Source organism: Muscardinus avellanarius (genome assembly GCF_963383645.1).
Source record: "Muscardinus avellanarius genome assembly, chromosome: 12".
NCBI classification, from domain to species: domain Eukaryota; kingdom Metazoa; phylum Chordata; class Mammalia; order Rodentia; family Gliridae; genus Muscardinus; species Muscardinus avellanarius.
The window spans coordinates 65141790-65161738 of NC_137798.1; the positions used below are offsets into that span (position 1 = coordinate 65141790).

Sequence of the window (19949 nt, forward strand, 5' to 3'; positions counted from 1 at the left end):
TGAATTTCTTCTTTTGTGAAGTGTTTATTTAGTTCTCTTGCCCATTTTTTTGATTGGGTTATTTGTTTTCTTAAGTTCTCTGTATATTATAGATATGAGTCTTCTATCAGAGGAATAGGTAGCAAAAATCTTTTCCCATTCTGTTGGGTCTCAGTTGAGGTTCTAAATAATTTCCTTTGCTATACAGAAGCTCTTCTGTCTAATGCAACCCCATGTATTAATCTGCCTTTCAGTTTGTTGTGCCTTTGGAGTCCTGTTGAAAAAGGTTTTTTTTTTTTTTACCTGTGCCTATGTGTTGCAGTGTTGCATATATGCCCTCTTCAAGGAGCCTCAAGGTCTCTTATCTGATTTCCAAGTGTTTGATCCACCTTGAATTGATTCTTTCACAGGGTGAGAAAGTGGGGCTTATTTCCATTGTTCTTCATATGGTTAACCAGTTTTGCCAACACCATTTGTTGAATAGGCTTTTTTCCAATATGTTTTTGGCCTCTTTTTCAAAAATCATTTGGCTTTAAGTGTGTCGATTTGTTTTTGAGTCTCTCTTCTGTTCCTTTGGTCTATGTATCTGTTTTTGTGTCAGTACCACTCAATAAGGCAGGAAAAGGAAATCAAAGGAGTACAAATAGAGAAAGAAGAACTCAAACTTTCACTATTTGCAGATGCCATAATATTATACTTAGAACACCCAACAAACTCAACCAAAAGGCTTATAGAACTTATCAACAAATTCAGCAAAGTGTCTGAATCAATCTTAAAAAATAGGAAGCTTTTCTGTATACTAATCATAAATCCACTGAAAATAAAATCTAGAAAACAGCTCTACTCAGGATATCCAACAACAACAACAAAAATACTTAGGAATAAATTTAACCAAGGAGGTAAAAGACCTCTACAAAGAAAAGTATAAAACATTGAAAAAAGAAATTGAAGAAGACCTTAGAAGATGAAAAAATCTTCCGTGTTCATGGATAGGCAGAATAAATATCATCAAAATGGCCATACTTCCAAAAGTGATCTACAGATTCAATGCAATACCCATTAAATTACCAAAGTCATTCTTTACATACATAGAAAAATCAGTTCTTAAATTCATTTAGAACAACAAAAAATCCAGAATAGTTCAAGTAGTTCTCAGCAACAAAAACCATGCAGGAGGAATCACAATACCTGGCTTTAAACTATACTACAAACCATAGTATTTTGTGTTTTCTAGACATTCTATATAAATGGAACCATATATGATGTGGTCTTTTGCATCTGGTTTCTTTCACATAGAATAATGTTTTTGAGTTTCATTCATATTGTGGCATTTGTTAAGAGTTCACTCCTTTTTGTTGCTGATAATACTGGATATCCCATTATATGGATATGCTACTTTATCCAGTCACCAGTTGGTATTAGAATTGTTTCTACATGAAAAATATATGTGCATTTATATTTTCATTATGCTCATCTTGGGTAGCTTCCTAGGAGTTTGGGGTCATATAGTTATTTAATGTTATTTAGGAAACCACCAAACTGTTTTCTAAAGTGGTCATACCATTTTACATTACCAACAACAAAACATGAGGAGACAAATTTTGCCCACATCCTTGCCAGTGCTGTTTTGTTTTGTTTTGTTTTGTGGGTTTTTTTTTTTTTTACTATCTTTTTCATTATACCTATTCTAGTGGATTGAAGCAGTATCTTACTGTGGTTTTAATTTTCATTGCCTTAATGTGTAATATTTTTAGCATATTTTCATATACTTATTTATGCTTTATACATATCTTTGGTGAAATTTGTATTCAAGCCTTTTGCTTTATTTTTTAATTAGATAGCACGGCCTTTCACATTGTAAGATAAGGTGTGAGGTCTAACTCCATTTATTTTTACATATAGATATACAATAATCCCACATTATTTGTTTTAAAACTTTATTCTTTCTCCCACTGAATTACCTTGGCACCTTTGCTGTTGAAAATAAATGTAAGGATGTATTTCTGAATTCAAGTCTGTTCTGTTAATCTATATGGTTATGTCTTTGCCAGTACCAGATTAGTTTGAATATTCTACTTTTATAATAAAATTTTAAATCAGGGATTTAAGTCTTCTCTTTTCTTTTCAATATTATTTTGCATGTTCTGGGTTATTTGCATTTCTCTATAAGTTTTATAATTATATGATCTTTTCTGGGGGAAGAGCATACTATACTTTTTGATTGGGAATATACTGAATCCATTAGTCAATTTCAAAGTATAATCTTAGTAATATTCAGTCTTTCATTCTACAATTCACTCATTTAGATCTGATTTAATTTCTCTGAGCAATGTTTCATAGTTTTGTATGTAAATTTTGTACTTCATTTGTTAAATATATTCATTTGTTAAATATTTCTAAAGTTTATTTTATTCTTTAGTATACTAACTTGAATAGAATTGTTTTCTTAATTTTATTTTCATATTACTTATTTCTGATATTAGAAATTCAACTGATTTTGTATACTATTTTATCTCGTGACTTCATTGAACTTACTAGTTCAAGTAATTTTCTGATGGCTAAATACAGGATCATGCCATCTGAGAATAAAGACAATTTACTTATTCCTTTTCAACTGGGTGTATTTTATTCTTTTTCTTGCCTGACTGCTTTTCCTTGTCACTTTTGGTACTTCTTTATTCTTTACAATATAAAAGTGTTTTTAAATAATAAAATTAATACATAAAACAAAGACAGTACATATTATAGTTCAGTTCTGATATATTAATAAACTCATTTTTCTCTTAACTTCAATTTATAGTGAATCCATATAAAAATATCAAACTATCTTTTTATTACATGGCTGTTTTGAAATTAGGTATATGTCCTCAAACTTACCTATATATTTCAGAGATACAATGAGCAGTGAAAATTTGCCTCCAATAATGCACAGTTTAGAGGTTCTTCATCTGGGCTACAATGGAATTTGTAATTTAATTCAGCTGCAACTTAATAGACTAAGAAATTTAAAATTCCTCTTTCTACAGGGTGAGTAGAAACACTTAATATCTGAGTCTTTTAAGCTGATTTTATGATCATCTTTTTTGATAAGCAAATACAGCCATCATTATTTACTGAAACTTTAAAAAATATTTTCATGATCACAAATTTATTTTTCTTTGGTTATCTGCATATTTCCAAAACAATTTTTGAAGGAAAGTACAATATTCTGGGGATACATATATTATTATACACAATTTACTTTTATATTATATTCAACTTAAAAAGCAATAAAGTAGCCATAAGTAATTCAGAAGTATTTATTAAACTCAGGATTTTACTAAGTACTATGAAAAATATGGAAGTACCATACTATTGTACTTTTATATAATTGAGATCTTTGATCTAAAATGGTTTAAAATCTACCTGTGGAGATGTACTCAAAATTCTGACTAGGTGTTTGTTGAGAATTTAGCTTGGAGGTAGAATGCCCCTGGATTCAATCCCCAGTGCCCCCACACAAACAAAGATACTTGTTATTTTGGGTCAAGAACAAGAAGACTTAGCCTAAAAAAAAAGAAAGGACAGTAGGAGAAAGTAAAGGAAAATCCAGAATGGAAAATCATTTAAAAGATATATTGAATACCAAAACGTAGAGGCTAACCATGGGAGGTCTATTTTAACTCAATAACATAAATAGGGAGTGTGTGCAGTTGCCATGACTGGCATGGCAAATGAAGTGGGGCAGCCTTATGGAAGGGAAGTAGTTTGACAATTGCAGCTGCCATTTGCGGAGTCACTGGGCAAGATGTTTGTCTACATAGATTATTACATTTAGTCTTCAGAGCAACCCTTCATGTACATGTTGTTACATGCATTTTACAAAAAGGGAAACTGAGGTTTGGTGAGGGCAAATAATTTGCTCAAGTATGTACCAGTGTGTGTTATAGTACAGAGTCAAACCCAGACCTAGCTGATTCCAATGCTCATGTATTTTCTATGCAGTATGAATGACAAGATAAGAATATTTAAATGAAGGTCAATAACTCTTAATTTGGGAAAACTGGGCTCATGACATATACTATGATTTATATTCTTTTTAGGGAATGAAATCAGTCAAGTTGAAGGGCTGGACAACCTAGTAGTCCTTCAGGAATTGGTAGTAGACCATAACCGCATCAGAGCATTTAATGACAGTGCTTTTGCCAAGCCAAGTTCTCTGTTGGCCCTTCACCTGGAGGAAAACAGAGTACGAGAGCTGAGCAAATTGCAGTCTTTGGTAAAACTAGAGAAACTCTTCCTTGGATATAATAAAATCCAGGTAACATTATTTTGTTTTGTTTTGTGCAGTTGATACAAGATGTACAAGCTTTAATCCCTCTGAGCTCTAAGCTTCCAAACAGAGATGAAAATGTTTGCTAATGTGGTGTTGTAACATTTATACACAATATGTATTTCAAGGTATATAAATACTTTGTGACACAAAGATATTCAGCTTTATGGTCTCACTTAATCTCTGTGTCTAAATGAGTCCTCTATCTGGCATCCTGCTACTATCTACTTTTAAACATCTAGATGACCACTTGAAGCAGTAAATAACATCACAAAATGGACAATTGATATTTCTTGTCATAAAGGAAGTCTCCAACCTGGACTTAAATATTACTGTGGCTTACTTAAGTACTTAATTTGACAAATGAGCCAGCAAAAGAAAACTCCAGTAACGTACCATAAAAATAAACTGTATCTTAAATGAAAAGTCTTTTTCATGCAGTTATGAATGTATCCGTTTGCTTTATAGCTCCTTGAAACTTTATACTGCCATTACCCTCTACAAAACTTGTTTCTTTCATTAGTATTTTTTTGTGAGAAATGAAGATTTTGGTTAAGAATATTTCACTAATGTACACTGCTCTACTGTCTAATTTGAGAAAATAATGTAAGACTTTTCATATGTCTGTGATTTCTAATAAGACTTTGATTACACAGATAGAAACTGCCTATGGGTAAAAATGTGCAGTGTCTCTATAAATGACTTTCAAAGCCCTCCTTTATGGTATTTCCAAAATCAAAATAATAAAAATCAGTCGTTGAAAAAAATCAAATTCCATGTCCAAATGAATTAAAACAAGTTTAAGTATCTTTATAGTTACTATATGAATTAGATATTTGTCCACTTGAAATTCCAAATATGAAAAAAGAAATTAAAATATGGATGTATCAGTAACTTTGTTGTAGTACTTTAAAATAGCAACAAACTTAAGCTAAGCTTGTTGTCTAAATTTTGTCTGAAATAGCATTTTAGTGGTCTGATGATGTAGGTCCATGGAAGAGGGACCTACACCTAACATGTGTAAGGCACTGGATTCAATCCTCAGCACTAAAAAAAATGGAAAAAGGGAAGAAAGGAAGAAAGAGAAAAAGAGAAAGTAAACCGCATTTTAAAATAATTTTGCAAAAACTAAAAGGTACTTGCAAACTTTTCACCAACGTTAAGTGGAAAATAATAAGTCATCTTAAACAGTAGAGAAGGGAAATCATTTAACTAGTTTTGTATTTATATATATTCCCAGCACAAATACCAGGATGTTGTCCATTCAATATTATATATCCCTTTTGTTACAATTGTATTTAAATAGGTACTTTTGATATTGCTTAGACTAGATTCACCTTTTCAATACTTCTGAGTTAATACTCTGGAGGAATTATTCAAATGTAACCTGAATCATAGGATACAACATGACATTTGAGTATACAGAGAGTTTTTTCTTGTAAGCACTACTATATGGCTCATTGTCCATGTCATCCTGTTACCTTTGCTAACTATGTATTTGAAATCTATAATACACAGATCTGCTTTTATTCAAAAATGGAGAAAACTGTCATTCAGGCTATTTCAGAGGATTCAATCCAATGTGTACATAAAGTTACTCCAAATTAGTCTGTATCTGAAGATGTCAGGTCTAACTAAATAATTTACTTTTGAATAGGACATCACAGAACTGGAAAAACTTGATGTTATCTCTACTCTCAGGGAGCTTACAGTTTATGGCAATCCAGTGAGTATGTTACTTTTCTAATTTATTACTTAATTTAATGATAGTTGTATATAATTTATTTTATATGGTATGAGAAAGGGATTTCTTTTCATCCATTTCCATATGCAAAGCCAGTTAATTTATTGGCTAGTGACATCAACTATTGATGTAGCACAATTTATTGACTAATGTTTTCTTCCACCTAATTGCAAAGTAAACTATCATTGTCACATGTAAGAACGTCCATTTCAGAGTTCTACATTGTGCTCATTGGTCTATTATCTATTGTTCTACCATTATTGTTATACTGTGTTGATTACCAACATTTGATATTGTTTTAATTTCTGACACAGTAAAAGCTTCTAATTACTCTTCTCTTCCATGTCCTTCTCTTGCTCATTATGTCTTTCTCTTTCTTCACTGTCTTATTCATTCCTGGCCCTTTATACTTTCCTATGAATTTTAAGAAGTAACTTCCTAGGTTATGTGAGAATTTTATTAATATTTTAATTGGAAATTCATTCATTGTTTAAATTGGGGAGAAATATGCCACCTTTCCTGTTGGAGTCTTTGAGGGAGTCCAATAAGTACCACCTTTGTTTATCTAATATCTGAACAAATTGAGAAAAATGACAGTGGAGAAAAGGAAATATCTACTTAGCTTGGTTAGTGTTCCAGATACAGTTATAAAATAACTGGCAACAAGGGGCTGTCAGACCAAAGAGAGGCAGGCAGATCCAGAATTTCTTAGAGACAATTTAGAGACTTACTGACAAGCATGATTAAGGGCAGCAGCAAGACTGGTGGATTTCTGTGATTGGGCTCAGAGGGAGGGGCTTGTATCATGGTCAGCACAAAAGTGACTTTCATCTAACCCCGAATGTTATGGTTTATCTCCAACTAATATCAAAAATATCAGGCACATTCCTGGCACCTACAGTGTCAAGATCTGATTGTAAAGCTCTATTTAGCCTCTAATGTTTTTGTTTATTAGAGTGTGCTGGAAAACTGTGGGGAAGGCAGACCAGGGTTACGTAGGGGCAATCATGGAGATTACAACTCAAGGTGGCTATAGTCAGGTCAAGCCAGATCTCTACAATGAGAAAACCAAATAGGCATGCTAACTAGCCCCAGAAATAGGCAATCATGATCACCCAGGAACAGGAAATATTAGACTGAGACCTTTCCACACAGGAAGACTCATTCTCCCAGAAATAACTTGCTTCCTAAGAAGAAAGGCAGGAGCAAAGCATGCTCAGTTTAATCTTCCCAGATCTACCAGGTAAGTCACTCTGCTTCTCCTAGAGGAGAAAAAAGAATGAAGTTGAGAGACCCCAGCAGTGCCACATCATGGAAATGTAGTACTTCCACCAAGAAGAAAATAGCAATGAGCATTCTCCCCTAATATTTACAGTATTCAGGTATAGTTTCAGACTGATTACCGTAAAAAAAATATATAATGAAGTTGGGCGTGGTGGCATATGCATGTAATCCCAGCATTTGGGAGGCTGAGACAGGAGGATTGCGATTCACAGACAGCCTCAGCTACTTAGTGAGGCCCTCTGCAACTCAGTGAGATGCTGTTTGAAAATAAAGAATAAAAATTAGGGCTGGGAGTATAGCTTGTAGGCAGAATGCTCCTGAGTTCCATCCCCAGTACCACAAAATGTATAATATAATCCTATATATTAGTTGATATTGCATATAGTTAATGAACAATACTTTAAAAGGGGTCTAAAGCTCTAAAAAAAGTTCTTATCTGCATGTGGCATGACATGAAATTAAGAAATCTTTCAAAAGTAAGCGCATATCTTTAGCAACTAATACTGTAAATTAGCTGTTATCTGCCATCTTTGAAATAAAAGTGATATTAGGAATAAATAGTTATTTTTAACTTTAGATTTGTAGAAAAACGCTACACCGCCATGTGCTCATATTTCGGCTACCCAACTTACAGATGTTAGATGGAATTCCAGTAAATACAGATGATAAGGCAAAAGCTGAATTTCACTTCTCTGAACTACAAGCAAAGAAAAATATGGTAATTATATTATTTTCCATTTTTCCTTTTGAAATGTATAATTATTTGTAAATGAGAATTATATACATTTTACTTAAAAACAGATAAATTTATGTTTTTATAGATTATCTTAGTATCTATTTAGTGATGACTATCAAAGAAAGCTCCTTGTCCTAATGTACCTTGACATAAAGCAAATTATTTAATACATGTTCAATATGTTAGATGATGCTGGAATGTAAGAAACTATAACATATCACTTTAATAAATAGCAACTAACAATAAAATTTTAGGCAGAGAGAAAGGGAAGGAAGGAGTTCTCACCTCAACTCTGACTATACAGTTAATATAACAAAGAAGATATAGTTCTCTATTCTTATATACTGACAAGATTACTGAGCCTTTTATTCATGAGCCCTAAAATTTATCTGTCCTTGGTAGAAAAGAGATTAGAGAGAGAAGAAACCACAAAAACATCTTTAGGAAATTCTCATTCACCACTCTGTTTCTTCATGATCATCTTCTAATGACTAAATCTAATACAGAAAATCTATAGCTTTTGAACAGACAAGTAACATTATTAGAGCTGAAACTTTGCAATATTTAAGGGAAAAGAGGCTGGAAGAGGCAGTGAAACCAACTGATACTTTGAGAATAACCCAAGAGAGATGTTACAAAGACCTAGATGAACTGGGGTGCAGAATGTAAGAACCTCCAATGTAAGTCAAAGCAAGAGACCAAAGACATTAGAAAAGGAACAAAGGGTACTTTAAAAATATATATATTTAGTTCAAGTAATTCTATACATATATACAAAATTATCAATCTCAATGTACAGTAGGAGAAGGGAACAGGGTGGGATCCAAAAGGAAACACATCAAGTGCTGTTTGCATGTATGTTTCTATCACTCTGAACCTCATTATGATGTATAATTACAGTGTACTCATAAAAGTATAAATAGGATATCTTGAAGAGAAAAGAGATAAGACTTTACTGTAGATACTCTCTTAATGGGGTTTCACTTGCCTCACTGGATTAAATGACTATTTCTTCCATTAAGCAAATGGATTGCAGAACTTTTGCTACTAGTAGGCTCTTCTCTAATCTACTTTTTCCTTCAATAAAAGATTCATCTACTTATCAAGATTTGGCTGTATTTTATATGCTAATTCTTAGTTTAAATAAACAGATATCCTACACATGCAATATGTTTCTATGAAAATCAAATTGAGTATTTTGGAAAGACTGGATAAAGAGCAAGCATGTGCATATACACATACATACTATATACATATAATGTCAAATTATGTATGAGAGGAAAAAACATAAAATAGGTGGTTATATTGAAATTCTTTAAACCTTCAATGTAATTATAATGTAAATACTATTTCAAGAGCTTCAGCGTATTCAGTAAAATTGTTCCAAGATTTCTTACTCTTTGTGACTAACTAATCTCACTTAAGCATAATGTCATCCAGTTCCATCCATTTCCCTGTAAATGATGTGTGTCACAAAGAGTAAGAAACCGGATGCTCTCCCTAATATGGGAAAGCTAGGGAGAAACAGGTCATAGGAGGAACTCTAGATGAAGAAGGAGATACTATAGATGAGCAAATAAGGTGACCTAACTGAAGGGGATTGGAGAGGGAATAGGGAAATTCTCTAATGCACATGATGTACATTAACAAACATATCAAAGTCAATCACTAAGCCAAACATGAGAAGGAGGGAGGGCTGGGAATGAGGTGGAAATTTGGGGTAAGGGCTAATTGGGTGATGTGTGCATGTATGTCTCCACCATCTTACGTCCCATTAATATGTATTAATATAATGCACCAATAAAAATTTTTACGGGCGTGGTGGCGCACGCTTATAATCCCCATGCTTGGGAGGCAGAGATAGGAGGATCGCGTAGGTTCAAAGCCAGCTGTGGTGGCTTAAGAGACCCTGTTTCAAAAAAAAAAAAAAAAGTATAAAATACGTCTGGGAGTGTAGCCCGGAAGTAGAAGGGTTTCCAGGAACCCCAGTACCACCAAAAAAAATTAAAAAATTGTTCCAAGATACCTTTCTTAGTCCCCATTTCATTTACTTATTTTGGAAAAACTAGTAACTACAAGACTCCTGATGAGGTAATATAAGGAATTTAAAATAAGAGAGAAATCGCTGTTCATATAAAAATGGGAAATTATGGAAGGGAAGACTCTTAATGCTAATTTCTTAATTCTACACTTAACTTATTAAAAACTGTGTTTCCAAGGGGGTTCCTCCTTCCAAGGAGGTGCCATGAAGCACTGGCTTCTAGTGATGAGTACAATGCAGTCTGAAAAAACAGAACATAATATTCTAAGGAAGGTTAACCACCGAAGACTGAATTGTATAGGCTTTAGCTACTACAAGTCCTGAGTTTAATCAAGCAATGTAACTAATAACTAAAAAATTTGTAAGTATATTGTCAAGTGGGGCTTGTGATGAAAACTAAACTGACTGATCTGAGTTTTGAAGCTAAAATGTCCTTAACTGTTTTATTTTATTATTTTGTAGTTTGTTCCTGTTGCCAGCTCTCCTGTGGATGGTGGATCATTTTGCCAAGTGAAAGGATCCCCCGTTAAAGTAACCAATGTAATTCTGCCTAGTGGGCTCAACCATTACTTGGCACCTGACTTTACTTTAACTCCTGAAATTGAAGGTATTTTAATGAAAAGTTTCAGAAGGAATGAAAAAAATAAGACAAAAATATTTCATTTGAAACAAAAATCTCCTTGATTTATAATATAACTTAAAAGTCTTGATTTCTAATATTATTTAAAATTTCTAATAATTTGCCTTTCTTAAGACTAAATGTTCAAGTTTTTGTGGCTGCTCTGATTTCAGACTATAACAATTTTTGTTCTACTCAGCTACTAGTATGTTGTAACTGAACAATTGCTCTCTTACAATGTGAACTGTGTGAAACTTAGAACAATCGTTTCCTGACTTCTTTCCAAAGTTTTTATTTCATTTTGTGCATGTTGTAGTGAACTAACCACAACCAGTTTATTGGCAAGTACTACTAAAAGTATGTGACAAAATTTAAAATATAATAGAACCTTGGTGCACAGAGGATATCTTATGAAGATTCCATACTTTGAAACCACAGATAAATCTATGAAGCTAATACTAGAGAAGAGTTTCAAGAGTACAGATTTAAGCCGGGCATGGTGGCACATGCTTGTAATCCCAGCATTTGGAAGGCTAAAACTGGAGGATCGCAGTTTGCGGACAGCCTCAGCTACTTAGTGAGGCCCTCCGCAACCTTGAGAGACCATTTCAAAATAAAAAATAAAAAATAGGGCAGAAGGTGTAGTTTGGAGGTCAAACACACTTAGGTTCCATACCCAGACCCGCAAAAAAAAAAAAAAAAAAAAAAAAAAAAAAAGAGAGAGAGAGAGAGAGTACAGATTTAAAGGAGGGAGGGAATGTTTTGGAAGAACAGAACATGGAAATTATTTATTCTATTATATACATTTAATTAAGATTTAAAACAAACCTGTTCCCTAATTCCAGATCTTCATTGGCTATCCATTGTTTGGAAAAATTGAGATTAGCTATTTTTTCTTGAGGACTCATCTTGTCCATTCCTTTTAACGTTCCCTTGTCCTCAGACCACTTTTAGACAAGAAAACTGAACATCACAGTAATTACAAAATGACCTAAGGGCCTAATTGGAGTAGATTACTAAATGTGGTTAGTTTTTAAAGAAAATCCAGTTAAATGATACCCAGCATAATTTGTTCTGTTATGGTATTTTATTTATCTTATTTTTCACACTTCTAAATCTTTATGGTTTTACAGTTTTAATTTTACTGAAGATTGTTGTGTTTTTGTTCAGTACATAGAACAAAATTGGGTATATCACTTTTATTACACCTTCTGGAACATCTTCGTTTCCTTCTTCCTAGATTGATCTTCAAAACTTCCTTTTCATATGTCTTTCTTCAAGGTTTCTTATGCAATATTTTCTTAGGATTTTCTGTAAACATCCTTATTCTTTTCCTATTTTCTGACTTTTCTACTTTTTACTTTAAAAAGTAAAATGTCAGGCATGGTGGTATACACTTATACTCCATTTGCAGGCTCAATGCCAGCCTCAGCAACTTAGTGAGATTCCCAGCAACCTAGTGAGACCTTGTTTCCAAATAAGAAATAAAATTGGTCGGGGTGTGTAGCTTAGAGAAAGAATGCCTCTGGGTTCAATCCCCAGTACCAAAAAAAGTATAATTAAAATTTTTAAAAATAAAAATATAATTCTTTTATCTACACATTAATATTGCATTGTGTCTCAATATTATTTTTTAAATTACCTAAAATTATTTTAATTGATTTGCTAGCTAAAAAAAAAAAACTTAATCCACATTAGGTGCTAAGAATATATTCCAGTTTTTTATTTTTATTTGAAATTTTTAATTCATATTGTAGAACATGTATAACATACCACCTTAAGGACATCCAAATTTACTTAATGCTTCTAGTTATTTCTTAATTTAACTGTCTGAATTTCTAATTATAGACAAAAAAAACAAGAATGCAGGGATTCTGACAAATAATCCTCGGAGCATTCATGCAGAAATTGCTTTTCGTCAGCTCAGAGGGATTAATCTCTCTCCAGCTCTTTTATCACATCGGAATATTGCATCTCCAACCACACAGATGTACCAGAGCAGCCAAGATGAGGGAAGGTAGAGCTTTCTGTTTTAATATCATCATTATTCACCATTAGAGAAAACTCTCCATATTTGCTAATCATGTATAAATATAGCAAATAGAGTTATATACTATTATATATTTACTCTGATAGCTGAGGAAAGGAGTCAGCTAGTGTAGGGCTTCTTTACTAACATTCACCAAACCTTTTCCAAAGTCCAGAATATTTATATTAAAATTCAAAATGCTTAAAATTTCCATCAAGGTGGAATAGTGCTCAGAAAATACTAAAGGCTTACTAGGGAGGAAATATTGAAATAATTAAATGGGAAGTACTTTAAATTGCATTTACTCCCCACTTACTCTAGTCACTGAATATGCAAAGCAGTTAACTTATATTTTCAATGGTAGATAAATTCAGCTCTTAAATTGTGAGGCAAAGAATTTTGTAAGTTCTTCCAAGCTTTCTTTAGAGTTTCCACTTATGACTCCCTTTGCCTGGCCCCAGCCCTAGAGCCCAGATCAATCCTAGGACCCTAGTTCTCATTCAGAGTCCACCCTGCTATTCAACCCCTCCCTGCCTGGATTTCATAGGTTACCTGTCCCACTTTCTTTGTAGGCATGCTCTCACTCATCTGATAGGAAGACTTACTCCAGCAGCAGCTGTAGCTTGGAACTGGTTCTTGGCACACTGACTCACTTGCTGTGTTCAGCTGTGTTTCAGACAGTCCCCAGGATAACCTAATTTTTAAGTAGCCAAAATAGGATCATTTTCTCCTTTATATTATCTGTTTGAAATTACATGCATATGAAATACAAAAACATAGCCGGGCGTGGTGGCACACACTTGTAATCCCAGTGCTTGGGAGGTTGAGATAGGAGGATCATGCAGGTTCAAAGCCAGCCTCAGTTACTTAGTGAGGCTCTCGGCAACTTAGTGAGACCCTGTTTCCAAATAGAGTATTAAAAAAAGTCTGGAAGTATAGCCCAGAGATAGAAAAGCCCCTGGGTTCCACTCACAGTACCACAAAAAAACAAAGCAACAAAAAAAGAAATACAAAAATATTTTTACTGCAGATTACCTTTAATTAACTGCCCCCTTAAGAAATTAAGTCACCATTAGTTGACTCATAAATATCTTATTTCTTACAGAATTCCTGGGAGCAACTTTTCAAGATCAAATAGAATGTAACTGCCTAAAGAGAAATGAGCATATACCAGGCAACCTATTTCTTTTAGTAGTTGTGCAAAAACTAGCAGACAGTGGTCAGTGAAAAAAAAAAAAAAGAATAAGAGAATCATGTTACTTATGTTACTGAAGCACTTCAGTTCCATATGAAGATAATCTATCACCCCTGGTGAATTTAATATCACCTCTCAAACTTCATTTATGGCTATCATATTTTTATTTCTATATTGTAAAGATCATGAACTATTATAGCAAACAACAATTTGAAAAGATGAAAGTGACACTGAAACAAAACCAGAGACTCAAATACTTAGTTCTGATATTAGAAGCATTTTGTTATAGTATCTCATTATAATCTGTCATAAGAAGATAAGGTAATTTTAGAAAGAAAGGGTAATTTTAGGAAAAAAGCATACTTTTATTTATAGACTATTTATTTGGAGTTACATTAAATCAATCACATTTTTATTACCAAAAACCATTCCTAAAGCAAGATGAGTTTTGCTAGTTGAGTTTACAACAAATTAGTTTTTAGGACTATACTTGGGAAAAAAGATCTACCCTCAAAATTATTTAGAGAGGCAAACATTGAACATCAATACTAATTCCTTAATACAAGCAAGTCATTTCTGCTCTAAGAGTGAAAGTCATATTTCATGTACAAATTGTAAATTGTGCCTGAAGTTGGTATAATTTTATAATTAGTTTCAGGCCAAAAACACAAGTTCAAGCTAAATGGACAGTTTTAATTGTTAATAATTATATTTCACAAGAAACAATTTTTCTAAATTATTATATTGCCTAGATATAACAAATCAATCAGATGTGATTTTGAGTTTGTTTGCTAAATACATTTTAATTGGTAATCAAATTATAGTTTGATATAAATGGTTTCCATGGTTCAAAAAGTTTTCTATTTTTAAAACATTGATTCAAAATTACATATAGTTTTAATTCTGTTGTTCTTTTAATAAAAATAAATTGTCTTTAGCAAAACATTTATACTTTGTAATCTATCTGGAAATAAATTGAAAGGTATTTTGGAAATTATATAACTCCAATGTATATGCAACAATTTTGTAGTTTTTTTCTTTAAATGCTGTATGTAACTTAATCATGTAACATTTAAAAATTCAAGCCTAATTACAGATTGATTTCACACTTCCTAATGTGTGGTTTTTAAATATCTATTACACTAAAGTGGAAATAAGGTCCTTTGTTTAAAAAATAACTGCAGTTCTTGAGCTCTCCAGAAGGTGTCTTTGTTGCCCTTTAGTTTTGACAACTGCTTTCATTATTGTGTTATGACAATGTCTACTCGTCTATTACTAAATTAGCATCATATCCTCTTTGCTTTTATGATGACATATAAATGAAATTTTGAATATATGTTTTTACAAAAATATCCTTTAAATACTAAAGTAGAAAAATACATGTAATAGGGTTTCACTGGAGAAAAAATGTTCAAGACTAGAAAAACAAAAAGCAGAATAAAATATAATCAATTATACTATATCCACTAAACATTTTTGGTCATTTTTAAGATGGCTTTTTAAATATATTTTGAGATCTTTTATTTGACTTTCAAATTATTAAATTCTGAGGTATTTTAATATTCTTATAAATTTTTAATTAAATCTAAATTTCTTCTTGAAAGTAAAATAATTTAATACATAATTTGATAGCAACACTAAGGATAACAATATGTATTTAGTTACAGTTACTGCTAACTGCTATACAGATAGAGACATAGACTCAACCTTCAAGAATCCTTCAATATAAATTTGCATGTAATTTCATATAGAAGTAGCATGGAGTATGATTATTAATATGATGTGGCATATCAGTTGTGAATTTTTTTCTGCCACAACATTGATGTCACTGACATAATATACAACTCCCCTGGAAATACCTAGACAGGTTAAGCTATTAGTACATGCAATTTCTAGAACATAGCTTTAACTATGCCCCTTTTCTATTTAATAAAACAAATAAAAATGTCACTGGATATAAATATATTTTATAGGAGTGATTTTAGATTTGATTTAAAATTTTTTAAGTAAATAATTCACAAACTGAAAATTTAAGTTACAGTTAGAACTTATTTGTAATACACTAAACAACTGATGGTAACAAAAAGAACAAGTAGTGCTACAAATTTATGAACCACTGAACCACTGGCCCACACTTGAAATGACATACTAATAATCCTATGAAGTAGGCATAACATCTACTGTCCCCATTTATATATATAAAAAAAGCTGTGGCTTATAAAAGAACAGTATATACATAACACTAATCCTAGATTTTTTTCAATTCCAAATAAGTCAATTGGTAATTATTACTAATATACTATTTAGAGACCTAAGTAAAGGGTGTAAATTTTCATTTTTTTCTTGTGTATTTAGTGTAGGTAAAATGTATAATTTCTAAAGTAAAATTATTATTTCTTAGCCTCTAGCATATGTCTTAATAGTTAATAGGTTTATTTTGCATACAGTTGTGTGTTGTGATCATATAACTTATTTTCAATTTTTAATTCCATAAAAAACCTGGAAAACTAAAAATTAGGGCACTTTATAGATTAGAAGCCTACAATACTGACCGAAATATAGGTAATGTCACACTGATCTTCTGACTTCTATATAGAAAAAGATTATAATTAATTGTTCAATATAACAAATGAACTTTATTATTCTTTGTTGTTGTTGTTGTTGTTGTTGTTGCTTTGTGGTAATGGGGGTGGAACCCAGGGTCTTTTCTACCTCTGGGCTACACTCCTAGACCTATATTATACTTTATTTGGAAACAGGATCTCACTAAGCTGCTGAGAGCCTCACTAAGTAGCTAAGGCTGGCTTTGAACCTGTGCGATCCTCCCAAACCTCCCAAGCACTGGGATTACAAGCATGCACCACCACACCCAGCTATTATTCTTATTTTTATAGCTCTGTTTTATTGACAAAATTATTATTGTAAACATATTTTTGTTAGAATGTACATTATACCATTATATATGTGTGTGAGAATATATTCATATATATGAGTATATATGTGTTTGTGTTTATAGGCACTAATGGTTAGTTTTTAAATAATGCTTAATTTAAGTAACTTGCTATATCATTACTTGTTAGCTGTATTACATTATGAGAAATGTTTAATGTCATAAAACATGAAGAACTTGGTCACATTCTAGGTTCTTCACTTCAGTTAGATATTGCTTACAAAAACGAAAATAAATTTTTTATATAGTTCTATATGAGTAGAAGCAAGTACTTATAGCCAATTTCCATTGGTTATTAAGTGAATCTAACCAAGTCAGTTTGTTTATGGACTGGTCTTTCTGATACCTCTGCTATAAAAGTTAGAGATCCGAAACAGTTTCCAAAAACCTAAATCTTCTTGTTCATCTTTCTATATTTCTTCATTATGGAAATTTTTTTTAAATTACCTTATGGCCGGGCATGGTGACGCACGCTTATAATCCCTGCACTTGGGAGGCTGAGACAGGAGGATTGCACAGGTTCGAAGCCAGCCTCAGCTACTTAGTGAGGCTCTCAGCAACTTAGTGAGACCCTGTTTCCAAATAAAATATAAAATAGGTCTGGGAGTATAGCCCGGAGGTAGAAAGCCCCTGCATTCCACCCCCAGTACCACCAAAAAAAATTAAAATAAATAAATAAATAAATAAATAAATAAATAACTACCTTAAATTGTAATTTAAGTTCACAGTTGCCTTTTAGAACTAGGTCATCAAGGAATAGTTATCTTACTTGAAATATTATGCTTTTTCATGTTTTTTAATAAAAATATCAATTATTATTCTACCATTACTCTTTTACTTTTGAATAAATGGTTTTATAAAATACTCAAAAGACATTTCCCAGACTAAATTTATGCATTTTTACCTTGGAATTTTGTTCTGGTAATGAGAAAATTAATGATTTATTAGAAAAACATGAAATTTATTAACTAAAAAATAGAATAGCATATTCAAAGAACATAGAAGTGCTTTTTTTGTGTGGTACTGAGGATGGAACCTAGGGGCATTCTACCTTTGAGCTATACCCTGGTCCTATTTTTTAGTCTTTATATTTTTTGAAACAGGGTCTCACTGAGTTGCAAGGGGCCTCGCTAAGTAGCTGAGGCTGTCCACGAACCACGATCCTCTGGTCTCTGCCTCCCGAATGCTGGGATTAGTATTAATTACCTGACATTAAGCATATCTTTGTCTTATAATATTTATATTTATTTTATATTAGGCTCTACCTTAACTATATGCTTCTTTAATAAATTAAAAAACCAATTTGTCAATATTGTCATGTTCCACAAAAGATACAGTGACTTTGAAATTTAAAGTTAGACCAGGTTTTTTCCTTATGTTGTGTCATTAAATACAACTATTTCTGTATGGTCCGAATAAAAACCCACTAAGATAACATATTTTGGTAAGTTTTTTTAATAAATTGCTTTTTTATCAAACATGAGAATATAAATAGATGTGCAGTGTTTCCCACAAATACCATTCTACATTTTCTTTGTTTTCAGTTTTATAATTTCAAATAATTTCTAAATGTTTAGAAATATTTCATACCAGCATCTTTTAAAAGTATTACAAACAGAAAAAGGAGATTAATGATGAACTTACAACTTTATAAAACATAAAAATAATGACATTCTAATTAGAAAAGAATATCAAGGTGGTAATATTTAAACTGTAGATATTTCTTGTAGTCTTGTGTTTTACATTATACATATTATAATGAGTTTATGTCTTTCCAGAAAATGTCTTTGATCATTTTAACAGCTTGGCTCTACTACTTGTTTCATCTTTCATTATAATGTAGTGTTTCCTCTCTCTTTTTTCCCAAATGTTTTCTAAGTATTTCTCTAACAAAAAACTAATCTGTAAAATATATATATTTAAAATATATTTATATAGAAATATATAGAATATATATCACTAACATTTTTAAGTTTTCAATTATTTCTTATTCCTTATCAATCTGGCTTAAAACAGATATTTATAAACATTGGTAGCCTACTTTTCTGTGGCCTTTCATTTTTCATGAAGTGCTTTAAAAGAGTTCAATCAGCCTTAATGGTGCATTTTTAGTTAAGGAAATAGAATGGAGAGAAGTCAATTTGAGCTCCCAGATGAACAAGTGTCTTCAGAAAGAATAGGCATAAATAGGTTTAGAAACCAGAGTAAGAGTAAAATGCAGTAAGCAGAGCACTCAGGGAAGCCAGATACAATGGAAAGAGTAAAACACTGCAGAGCTTTTTAAGCTGCATACAATTGCAACAATAGACTTGATCTAGCCATCTATGTTAAACTGTTAAAAGATAGGTGAAAAGCAAGCTGGAATTCTATATAAAGAGTGTTGAGGAACAGCAAATTAAAAGCTTTAAATCTAAAGAGAAGGAGTGCAGTCATTCAGTAGGATGGAAATGAAGTCAAAATTGGCATATTTCCCTGGTTAATTTCCTTCGTGAAGGACTGTTCTGTTTTAGGTATTATGCCATTATTAACGACAAAATAGTATTTAATCTGCCATCGTTGGAGTTTTTAAATAATACAGTATACATTCGTGAGTTTTATAAACACATACATATACATATGCATTTATACATGCAAGTAAACTATAACATGCCTGTCTCCTATAATATAATAGTAACAAATTAATATTATAGCCTATATGTTACACAGACTATATATTATAGTCTAACAATCATTACGCTATGGCAAACTTCTTGCACTCCAAATTTTAAAGAAAGGATAATATGCAATTTTATAAAAGTTTGAAATATAATTCATGTGGCCTTTCCAACAAGGTTTTCAATATCTTGTAACTACTTCACATTTATTTAGTTCTAGAGTGTGTAGCTAAATACATACAAGAATCCTCTGTCTCCAAGTTTGCTGTAAAATGAGGATACTCAGAAGAATGTGAATGAACCTACCATATGATCTAGCAGTATCACTTCTGGGTAGCTATGCAAAAGAATGGAAACCAAAGTATTAAACTAATGAATGTGTATCTATGTTCATAGCTGCACAATT

At 32.0% G+C, this 19949-nt stretch overlaps 1 protein-coding gene across 1 annotated transcript in view; it reads left to right on the forward strand.

Moving 5' to 3' along the window:
• LRRC9 (leucine rich repeat containing 9) overlaps positions 1 to 13889 on the forward strand; it is a gene marked incomplete at both ends in the record, with an annotated part of 106522 nt that extends 92633 nt beyond the window's left edge. The window contains 7 exons of the mRNA XM_080707300.1: positions 2870 to 3006; positions 4062 to 4279; positions 5949 to 6017; positions 7897 to 8037; positions 10559 to 10703; positions 12564 to 12732; positions 13850 to 13889. Of these exons, the coding sequence (XP_080563426.1) occupies positions 2870 to 3006; positions 4062 to 4279; positions 5949 to 6017; positions 7897 to 8037; positions 10559 to 10703; positions 12564 to 12732; positions 13850 to 13889 (919 nt within the window). The remainder of the gene's footprint in view (positions 1 to 2869; positions 3007 to 4061; positions 4280 to 5948; positions 6018 to 7896; positions 8038 to 10558; positions 10704 to 12563; positions 12733 to 13849) is intronic.
• Positions 13890 to 19949: the final 6060 nt, after the last annotated feature.